The sequence below is a fragment of the Vigna umbellata genome, chromosome 10, assembly GCF_029865625.1.
Source record: "Vigna umbellata cultivar VRB3 chromosome 10, Vumbellata_1.0, whole genome shotgun sequence".
Taxonomy (NCBI): domain Eukaryota; kingdom Viridiplantae; phylum Streptophyta; class Magnoliopsida; order Fabales; family Fabaceae; genus Vigna; species Vigna umbellata.
In genome coordinates, this window is record NC_142174.1 from 17,388,291 (window position 1) to 17,399,778 (window position 11,488).

At 28.3% G+C, this 11,488-nt stretch overlaps 1 protein-coding gene across 1 annotated transcript; it reads right to left on the minus strand.

The window, feature by feature from the left end:
• Positions 1-255: 255 nt before the first annotated feature.
• LOC124835744 (RING/U-box superfamily protein) lies at positions 256-2,728 on the minus strand. Its single transcript, XM_047310734.2, has 5 exons — positions 2,069-2,728; positions 1,475-1,653; positions 1,126-1,209; positions 687-854; positions 256-580 (listed from the first exon to the last, which is right to left on the minus strand). The coding sequence occupies exons 1-5, from the start codon at positions 2,211-2,213 to the stop codon at positions 458-460; spliced, it is 699 nt and encodes a 232-aa protein (XP_047166690.1). The 5' UTR covers positions 2,214-2,728; the 3' UTR covers positions 256-457.
• Between the last annotated feature and the right edge of the window lie 8,760 nt (positions 2,729-11,488).

Sequence of the window (11,488 nt, forward strand, 5' to 3'; positions counted from 1 at the left end):
AAAATACTTTATCAAGACATTAAATAAGTAAATCTTTTTCAGTGCACACGTATCTTCACTTTACACAATTAAATTCAAATCATAGTTTAATTGAGATTGAAAATATATTGGGCATTTTATTTTCAGCATGGGAAATTTCAGGGAAGCAATTGTTTGATCCATGTACGAATGCAGAACTTCAACACAAAAACTGTGTCTGGTTCTGTTTTCCAAAAACTGAAGATAAAATAAAACAGGAAAACAGTGGACAACGGCTTGGAAAAGGGTCAATAACTCATCCATATACAAGAAGTGGAAAGTGTTTTATCTCAAAATTTTCTTTACACTAATTTAGTACAATGAAACCACTCAAACTGCAATGGCTCCTACTAGATGTAAGTCCTAGAATGAAATGAGCGTATAAACAAAAACCAAAAAAAAAGGACTTTTTTAGCGGTCTGTGCTATGATATACAAAATTACAGATCCCTTCTGCATAATGGGCAAGAACCATGTCTAAAGAGCCACTTATCTATGCAAGGAAGGTGAAACATGTGATGGCAATGAGGTAAGCTTCTTACTGTTTCTCCAAGCTGAAAGTCCTGCATAGGCACAAATGTAGAAATGTTTATAACATAATACACAATCATACAAACATTAAGGTATAGACATCAACTGATACTGACAAGGGAAAGTGTAAAAACTAACCTGCAGGCAAACTGAACAAGAAACTCTATCACCAGATGCATCAATATTGTTGTCAGTTGTAATTTTTATTATTGGGATTTTTTCAACCAAATCTCCAGACAAACCTTTGGCACCACCGGTGTCAAAGATGTTCTGAACCTCATCAAAGCTGGTTTCAACAGCACCCATCTGATAAGAAAGAACAGAGGTGTCAGAAGGAAAATAAGTTCATAAGCAAATCTCAATCTCATTACTGCAATAAGTGCATGTTTGGATAGTTTACAAACTCGGGTTTGAAGGAATTTCATTTTGCTTGCTTAGTTTGCAAAAGCAACCTTGATATTGTTACTTTCAATTGAAAAACTTTGTTTCAGGCTAATTATAACCAAACCGAGTGTATGATTCAAAGGCAAAATGGTAAATCAATCATGGCCTAGTTCCTTTAGGCACAGCAAATTACCTGATTTTGAACAGCACTCAACATGGCTGGACCTATCCTCTCACGCACAAGTCTCCCACTCAGTAAGCTGGCGATAACATCAATCTGCATAGCTCAAAAAGATCAGGCTACGCCACATGCAATTCTAAATGATAAACAATTAAGCATAAAGGTTTTTGTGTTGTTCAACAATTAGTCCTGGAATTCCGTTTGGCTAATCCACATAACGAAGGCTTGCATTTAATGATTATGTAAACTTATGAAGGAAAACACTAATTCCATTTGAACAAAAGGCATCAAAGGTACCTAGGAAGTTAGTTGTATTTAAAATCTGTACATCAACAAAGCCCTGGAAGCCAAGGAAACTCACCAAATATAACACGCAGCCAATTCCAGATTCGTCAGATTGCCAAAGAACAAGAGACGATTCAAACACTTCAATGGAAAATACAGCTCCTGATATGGCTCCAACAGCAGCCCCTCGAATGAAGCCACTCTCAGTTTCTTGTCCTATCAAAGCTCCAGTCAAGGCCCCCAACAAAGTGCCCACTGCAGATAAAACAATCCATCAAAACTCGTTGTACCTTAAGCACAGCACATGGTGCCAATAGGATTGGAAAAACATTAACCACACAACACAAATTTGTCTGTCTTTGAAGATGAAAATAACAAAACAAAACAACACAAGCAAAACAATTCAACCAAGAAATGGCGCACCTCCACCCCATGTTTCAAGTTTCAATTTTTATAAAAAAAATACGCATTTCTGTCTCAATCGAAAGCCCCCAACATCACACAACAGAAGACAATGACAACAATCCACCAAAAAGATTAAAAACACGACAAGAAAAGGCAAAACCCATGACGATAGGAGGAAAACAGAAGCAGATCAAGAGTTCGGATTAGATTATAAAATGTAACGAAAGGAGAATGGAAATAAACAGAAGAGAAAGAAGAAGCGAACCTAATGCAAAGCAGAAGGTCAAGATCGCAGAGAAGATGTTCCCAATGACGGCGGAGACGGCGAGGGTACCAAGCTGCTTAACCCTCTCGACGAGATTCCCGAGCGAAGACGAACGTAAAGGACAGGGATTTGGCACAAACTCCATCTGGGTGTGTGAGAAAATAGAAGGGATTGGAGGCAAATTGAAAGGCAGAAAGGAAAAAATAAGCAAAAGGGTAGGGTCTGATGTCACCAGATTCGGGTTTAAGGAGAAGTTAAATTAATATATGTGTCAACATTTACAACATGAACAATAATAACGATAAGAATAAAAGACGCGCTCTTGTGCAATGCTTAGTCTACAAGCATGAAAGAAGATTGAAAGAAGCTGCAATCAACCAACTCGCATTTAAAACTTGGGTGCCTTTAACGCGACCCTTTCCCTCTCTTTATATCTTTATGGCTAATTTTTTTGGGCTAAATCTAAACTAATTTAAAAGAAAGGAAACAAAATCGCTTTCAGATGACACGGGACGGTGATAAAAGAGAAGAGCGTGGCAAACCAACCACGAAGAGTCACGAGAATTTAGTTTGGTTTTTTGATTTTTCGATCACTCGTTTATGTTTCGGGTCAGAGCGCGGTTTGAAGCTTAGACTTGGAGTTGGAGGCTTTGATTGGTTGGCTACGGTTTTCTCTGCAACTTGTACGACCGCACTGCTTATTTTTCACATTTTTCAATATCTCATTTAATAGTTAATAATGGGTGGCTATATTATACAAGGCTGTTACTTATTCTTATTTTATTTGTCTGGTCCCTCTCTTTTGAAAATATCTTCCTCCGTTGGGTCCAGTAGGTGTGTAGCACCAGACTTTGTTCAATGCCTTTGGGATAATGTAAGATATAGTCATCCCTCTCACACACTATTATTGCACTCCTCCATATAGTTTAAACCCACAATGGTAAATTATAATAAATAAATAAAAACATAAAATCACAGTGAAGATATTTTCTGAGAAATTTTAAATGTGGTAGGTGATCTCGAAATGACACATAAAAACCAATATTTTTAAATAAACTTTATTCAAATTTCACTTTTTACAAAACACTGGAATTAAACTAGCTTTAAAATTTATTAGTAAAAGGTGAATTGTTGATAATACTAATATATAATATAAAAGTAGGTGAAAATTTTATTTTACAGATTAATTTTGTATTGTTGAGTTATGTTTAAAATTTCCTTATTAATCTGATATCATATTAATCTCACATAAGAGTTTATCCTATTAAATTTGTTATTTATTTATGTTATTAACTTTGTGTATTACACGCAAAATATATAACGTTGTACTTATTAATAACTACTTTCAATAAATAAATATATATGTTAATGTAAGAAAATGAATTTCCATTAACTAAAACTAGTTTTCTAGAATTGAGTTAAACTTATTTTTTTTTAATATTTATCTCTTAAAAAAGTTTATTATTATTTATTTGTCTCACATTTTAAGTTTAATTCATTCTTAATTAACTTACAAGATAAAAATTGTCTCTATGTATGAATTAAAAATTGGTACTGAATTTAGTTATCTCGATTTGTTTTTCTCTTTTAAATAATCGATCGCCTGTAATCACTATTTTTTTTATGTGATTTGATTTTTTGTAATCGATAACAGAATGTTAATCGAGTTACAGGTCAGAAAAACTTACGTAGAGTTGTAGTGTATATTTAGATGTTGGTTTTGTTTGGGAATAAAAGTTCCAGGGCTAATTAGTCTGTCACATGAGTTTGGTGCTACCAGATTGACGATATATACAGTAGTAGTCTTAACAACCTAATAGACAGAATCTGTAAACCAATTTTCAAGTAATAATGGACTTCCTTAGGGTACAACTTAACTCATAATATCTTTTTTAATGACTCAAACAACATAAAATATGACCTAATAAATGCACCACTATTCCAACACTCTCTTAACTGTACATTACTCTTTTACAAAAAAATAACAAGATATATATAAATCTTAAAATTAGTACTAATATATATAATTATGTATTTTCTATTTAATTTTAATTTCGTCTAGTTCGTACGTACAAACAGTCATCCATTATTTTTGTTTTTATCCAATTAGTTTGACCTTGGTTTCAAAGCAAATGATACATCAATGTATTTTCTCAAAATATAACAAGTGATTAAATTCCTCATCAGTTGCAATGTGGGTGTTGTGTTTCATATCAAAATTTTACAAATTGTCGATACTTCAAATTTGAAGCAAAATCAGATATACATATAGACGAGCAAAAAGTTAGCATAAATAGTATATTTAGAATAGATAGATGTAAATTATGTTTAAATATATTATATTATTAAAAACATAAGTACGAAATTAAGTCTACTAGAAAATTGAATAACATATAATAAAAAAATCACAAACATTATATTAATTTTAAAGCGTTAAATTGAGGTGATCTTAATCTTTTGGATAATGGTAGAATAACGTACCTTTACATTTATTTAACACATATTATAAAGTAAAACTTATCATAAAATAGTAAATTTTTGGATTTTTTTAGAAAAAAGATAAATAAAAAGTAAGAAATAATAGCATCAAATCAAATGAATATAAAGTATATATGTGTTAAAGTATATTTTTTTAATATTTTATATAAATTTATGTTATATTTCTTTAAATAAATCTTTATTAGATTCCTCAGTTTATGTTTTACTCTTATGTATTATCTCTTACCACATGCATGATAATACAAAGTAAATAATATTATTTATTCCATTAAATCATACAAAAATTTAGTAGGAAAACAGAACTATCAATTTGAATGGTTAAAACAAGCTTTTCTTGTGCATGCAAGTGATTCCTATATATATGTATCTCCAATTTGCAAAATATAATGTTATTTATTACATGCTTGTTGCTTAAGGCATCATTAAAGTCTAAAACAAGTGCACCTAATGTTGGAGGCGAGGGTTTTCTATACACTAATATGTAATTTTCCCAAACGAACACGACTAGACAGTGGGAAGTTGTAACGTCAGTTTCTATATGTTTCCAATTCCCGTAAACTTAGGTTGCATCCTCTGGAGTGACCCAATTTTTAGATTTTGCAAATGATTTATGGATGAGATTCAATGCAGAAAACATCAAATAATACATTATTATTATGAATGTTCTTCCTGACTTTTCTTCGGGAGGCTCCCAGAAGATAAAATATATAAATTATAATTAATTTTGCATGCTGATATTGACCATGCATGCATGCATACTCCTACAACTTTCTAGATTTCTGGTGTCATCAAATCTAATGTTTTGTCTATGCTGCATCTTTTTTCCACTTTCCACTGCACAGTGACACAGTTATTAGAGTCCATACTGTATTAGGTCAAGTAAGAGCTTCGATAACAAAAACCAAGCTGTAAAAAGATGCCTTCTTTTGATAATTTCATATATATTTTTCTTTAATTTTCTTTGAGTAAAAGAAATACTTAATAGGTTTTTTTTTTCAAATTTGAATAATTTATTCAATGTGATTCATCAAAAAAAAATTTGTTCCACTTTATATAAAAAGTCAATGTAATTTTTTTTATTAAATTGATGCTGACACACTTTAAAAAGATAATTACATATTTCTGATTATTTGTTATTGATTTTGAGTTTCTCTAACTTTTAATTATTTGTGTTTCAACTCATTGCACCTGTTTTTATTTTTTCTGTAAGCGATCGTAGTAGAGGTGTGATAATAAAAAACAAAAAAAGGGAAAAGTTGAAGAAGTCTAGTGAAATTTAATCCCCTTCCAGACGATATCAACATAAATATAACGAAAAGGCTACATAGTTTTTTTTTTTAAAATAAAATGAAGACTTAATTGAAGTCAAAAATATCATATTGAATAAACAAACCAAATATTAGAAAAAAATATATTAAACTTTAAAAAAATACACAAGCATATAACAACAGATATGTTGGCTATGTATGCAATAACATATAAGATAAAAATATAAAGAAATTATAAACTCCATTTTTGGTTTATAGGCTTTTAGTAAAGAATTTAAATTCAATTTCCTTACATCTTATCTATTTATAAATTTTATCTATTTATAAATTTTAATTTAATTATTTATTCTAGTAAACGTAAATGCTTCAACATACATCTTATCTAAGAATTAAATATCCAAAGCATGAAACTAATTGATACGTGAAACCCAAGATAAGCTCTAAAAAACTAACATACCATCTTATTAACATAGTGAAAATATAACTAATAAAATTTACGCCAATTTATAATACTATAACTTAATCTTATTTGTAATCCACGCACAACTTATATTAATTTAATAATTTAACCTTATAATGGATTATAATACAAGTTGTCTTTTATATCATATTAAAGTGTATTATCCCAAGATAATTGAGGTGGTTATCTTGTACTATATATATACATATATATATATATATATATATATATATATATATATATATATATATTATCTTTTTATTATGATATGAAATATATATTACATTACTTTTGATTTGATATAAAATATTTTTCTATTTAAAAGAAGTCAAGGAAAAACAATTTTGCATTTATTTTAGGTTCCCCTTCCTCCATCTCACTCCAACACAGAGGCTATTTATTAGTATATAACTCAGATTTGATGAATGAATGTTCTAGAGCAGATATGGAAAAAGCTAATGGTCTGAAAGAAAAAGCTTAATCTAGAAGTGGGTAGTCGTTAAATTTGTGGTGAAAGTTTGGCCTACGTGTGTTATGAGTTGCAATGGTTGCCATCTTCAACTGGTGCATGTGTTGAAAATTAGTAACTTGTTTTTGGGGGCAATGGAGTCCTAAAATACGCACTGGTTGAAGCGAGAGGAGTTAACAATTAATTATTTTTAAATTATAATAAATATTTTCAACAATAGAAATCTCATCTTATGAATATGATTTGGAGGAGTAAATTAACCTTAAAATTCACTCGTTATAAACATAAAGTTGTAAAAGGCCTATCGTTACAAGAATTTCAAGGTTATCATCAAATGTAAAATTCCGAATGCAAATATCTACTTTCTTATTTGCATTTCAGAGCCTATTATATAGGCATTCAAAACAAGGTTTAGTTATCCATAACGAGATACCATTTATATATGATATTTCGTATTTTTAATTTACGCAAGAAATTTTATGATAGATACAGAGACATTTTATGATAGATAAAAATGATTTATTATGATGAAAATGAAAATATAAGTAATGTAGGAAAACATTTTTTTACATTAATTAAAAAGTCTTTTTATACTAATTTTTTAATAAGTATAGAAGCATAAGTATAAAAAGTATTGATTTTTTTATACTGACTTAAATATTAGTATAGAAAGTCTAATTTTTATACCAATTCAAGAAAATTTGGCATAAAAAGATTTAAATACAATATATAAAATGGGAAAAAAGCGATGTCTTCAAAGTGGTCATACATACCAAACAAAATATGGATTAAACGAACAAAAACTTTGTTTGAAACAGTTGAACACTTTTTCATTCAAACACACTAAACCAAATTCAAACAAATAGAGATCTAAATTCAACACTTTTTCATTCAAGCTAGTAACACCAACTCCACTTAACCGAATCAAAATTGCACTGGCAAAATATATCTGTTTTCTGTTGAATGAGACCGGGGAAAAACTCCTACTGCTTCCGCTCGAGAACACTCCTCCTCTACCGATCGGTCCTTCAACCTTCCGTCTTCCTTTCTGAATCTCGCTTGAAATGGGGTGACCTGCAGAAAAACACTCCGACGCTCAAGTCAGAATTTGTCTTTGCAAGCCTGTCGAATTGTAGAAAAAACAGAGGGTTTACCTTCTCCATCAATTGTTATTTATATGATTTCAGATAATATTACCCATTAATTTACCTCTTAATGGCGTACAATGCTGACCTTAACTACTCGACAATGACCATTACCTCATTAATCACGCATTCATGAGCATTCAAACGATGTCCAGCAAACCACTGGCAAAGCCCAATCGGACATACTAGACTTGTTCCCACATACTCGGTATTATCTAAACACTCTCGATCGGGCAATCCTACTCGGTAGGAACAATATCAAAAACCCCAAAATTTCCTTTAACCAACAAAATACACCACTATTCAAATCACAATTAAAGAAGTGAAAATAAAAAACAAAAAGAATGCTCAGTTTTCTCTTAAGCCAGTGAATATTATCAGAACTTAAACTAAACCAATTAAAATTGAAACAAAGAGGGAGAAGAAGGCCTCATAGGAGCTAGCATTGATATTCATTGATATGTATTCACTGGACATGAATAAAGATACATTTTTATTTGACTTGATTAACTTTTCTTCCTTGCACGCATGTGCTGCTGCATGTGTGCTTGTGTGTTTTTTTCTTTTATACAAATTTATCATATTAGGTGATTTATCAGTATCGTGATGTTGTATTTTAGTTGTTGTCGTTTCATATTTTGTATAATATTCCTTGTATGTATATTTGTTGCATTGTGGAGTCACCTCCTCGGATGCTTTATTTCTTTTTCCTAGTAGCCAATTTTTTAGCAATACTTAACAACTCTACTTCTAATAAAAAAACCGTTTAGAGTTTGAAAGCAACAGTAGAAAATGAATTGTGTATTTTCATGAAAATCTCAACTTAAATCTAACTTCATAATTAATTTTTGCTACTGATTAGCTTTTTAAATTCAATTGAATAATAATTTCAATTCTTTACATGTAGAAGGTAAGCAGTTTTAGTTATTATCTCGAGTTTTTTTTAATTTAATGGTATTATTTAAAATTTACATTCGTTATAATTTTGATTTTTGAAATTCTTTTTTGAGTTAACTAAGTATCCTTATTTTTAAATTAAACAATTTTGGTTCATATACATTATTTATAGATTATAGTTACTACGATTAACTATATTTACGAATTAAATCTATTTTTCATGCTATAGTTCTTTCAGTTAGTTAAGATTTTTTCAACATTTTAATCAAAATAGTAGTTTCCCATTCAGAAATTGATACATAAAACACTTATGATAACCAATATATGTTAATAACCATATTATTTTCATTGTGAAGAAGGAGTTCATTTAAGAGATTATTTCATTTATTTTATGAATGTAATAAAATAATATTTATTTTAACGTCTTTCATTTATACATTCATAACATGTCTTTTGATGATATCTTAATTGAAGAGATTATATTCCTTTCATACGCAAATCTTAACCCACGAAACACAATTAATCGTCAATTATACATAGGATGATGTATATATGGAAAAAATTGTTAAAATGTCATAATATACTCAAAAGAATATCACAGGATATTGTATTAAATTTCGCAAATATATGGTATTATTAGCTTGGAAAGTCCTTCATTAATTCAAACATACTGAGAGATAGTCCATACAAAATAATCCGTTGTAACTTAATAGATGTATTTTATCAATTTTAACTGAAATAAATATGTAACTAAATTCTTCAGCTATGATTGACAACTATAATTAATATATAACTGAAATAATTGTCAATATAGATTTTCCATAAAAAAATATAATATTAAATTGTGTACGAAAAGGATATTGACGTGAAAAAAAAGATAACAAAAAATTGGATAAAGTGTTTTTTACAAGCGTATTAGATTGTTTGGATTTTAGTTATAGAAAAAGGAAGAATGAGACAAATAGTGGCATTAATATAGAAGAAGTTGTGGGGTGAATTACATTTAATCTAATAACTAAGTCAATGATCATATAACATATAAGTTAATTCAATATAATAAACTTATTTATTGTTCGTTGTTTCGAGATTGATAAATAATAGAGGGGTACGATAAAAATAGAAATGATCAAAAGAGGAAATTAAAATTAATTATATAATGTTAGAATAATATCAGTATACTATTAAAATGTTATAAAAATGATAGATATGTTATAAATCTCGTTTCAGTATTTTATTTAAATAATAGAATAATACCATATAATATACAAATAACAACATTTATTTAAAATAGAACTCGTCTTGTAAGATGCAAAGGAAGAAATAACAATCATAATAAAATAAAGCAACAATGATTAAAAAAATGTATACAAGTAAAATAAATAATGAAATAATTTATATTCAGTGGAAACGTAGATTCTCTTAAAAACTATTTTACAGACGTCATGACAATAAACGATACCGACAAATTTAAATAATATTTTTTAAACTGTGATAAGTTCTAAAAATATAAAAAAAGTTTCTTGCTATTTAACAACAATTATAACATAACTATGTTATTTACACTATACAAAAGACTTTTTAAAATTTTGAAAACATAGAAAAATAACTACTTTTAAATCGTTAGATATAGTAAACATGAGATTATAAATAATAAAGAATAAATGTTTATGGCATTAAATCAATAAGTTAACGATTTTTAATTAAATTATAGCATTGTCTCTTATTAAAATTATATTTAATTTAATACGATCCTAATTAGTTTTATACTTTAATAAATTCCAAATGATTAATATCACTGTAATAAATAAATAACACAAAAATTTCACAAAACAAATTTTAGCACTCTTTTTTCCTCAACACTCTTTCTATTAGTAGACATAATTTGTTGAAATTATAAATTTAGTGAATTTTACTTATAGGTTCAGATAAAGAGTAAGTAGGATTAACAATTAATGTAAGTTATAATAAATTTAAACGAATAAACAAATACAGTGAGCACTTTTTCTTTCATTACATAAGTACAAAAGTTAGTCTTACAAGATGATTTAATAGAACAATTACTTTATTTGATGGATATATATTTTTATAATAAAATAAGTTATTTAGATATAAAAAATAAAAAAATATTGAAATTTTAGAATATAATTGAAATAATTAAATATAAAAAGTCAGAATAAAAGAAGGATAAATAAAAAAAACACGATAAATAATTTTCTCTTTATATATATACAAATGAAATTATTAAATACTTTTTAATTTAAATTTGATTAATGTTTTTTTTAAAGTTAAAGTTTAAAATTGTGTATTTTAAAATAAAATTTATCGGAAAAAAATTAAACATAAAATATTTTAATTACTCTATCGACTAACAAAAATAAAAAGAATTATAATAGACAATTAACTTAGTCTTTAAAAATAAATTTAATTAAATCATATTCCAGAAGAAACTAAGACAAAAATATTGAACAATGTAGTCGTTTATTTATTTTCCACTACTAGGGATGGCGTGAGATATTTTTCTTTCTCGGCGTAACGTAAAAACATTCGGCCAGAAAAAACAAAGAGGAATAAGTTAAAGATGCGTTTCCGAAATTGTTGTATGAAGAGAGGTGTGAGGATATACACTGAATCATGTGATAACGATCGTACATAACGCAAAAGATATTTCATTATTCAGAAGAC

Bases quoted from the DNA above. Each gene is read 5' to 3' on its own strand.
- LOC124835744 (XM_047310734.2), bottom strand. From the start codon at position 2,213: ATGGAGTTTGTGCCAAATCCCTGTCCTTTACGTTCGTCTTCGCTCGGG. The intron at 1,210-1,474 runs GTGAGTTTCCTT...TGAGCTATGCAG, and splicing joins TTGGCTGCGTGTTATATTTG to ATTGATGTTATCGCCAGCTT. The intron at 581-686 runs GTTAGTTTTTAC...GTGCCTATGCAG, and splicing joins CTTGTTCAGTTTGCCTGCAG to GACTTTCAGCTTGGAGAAAC.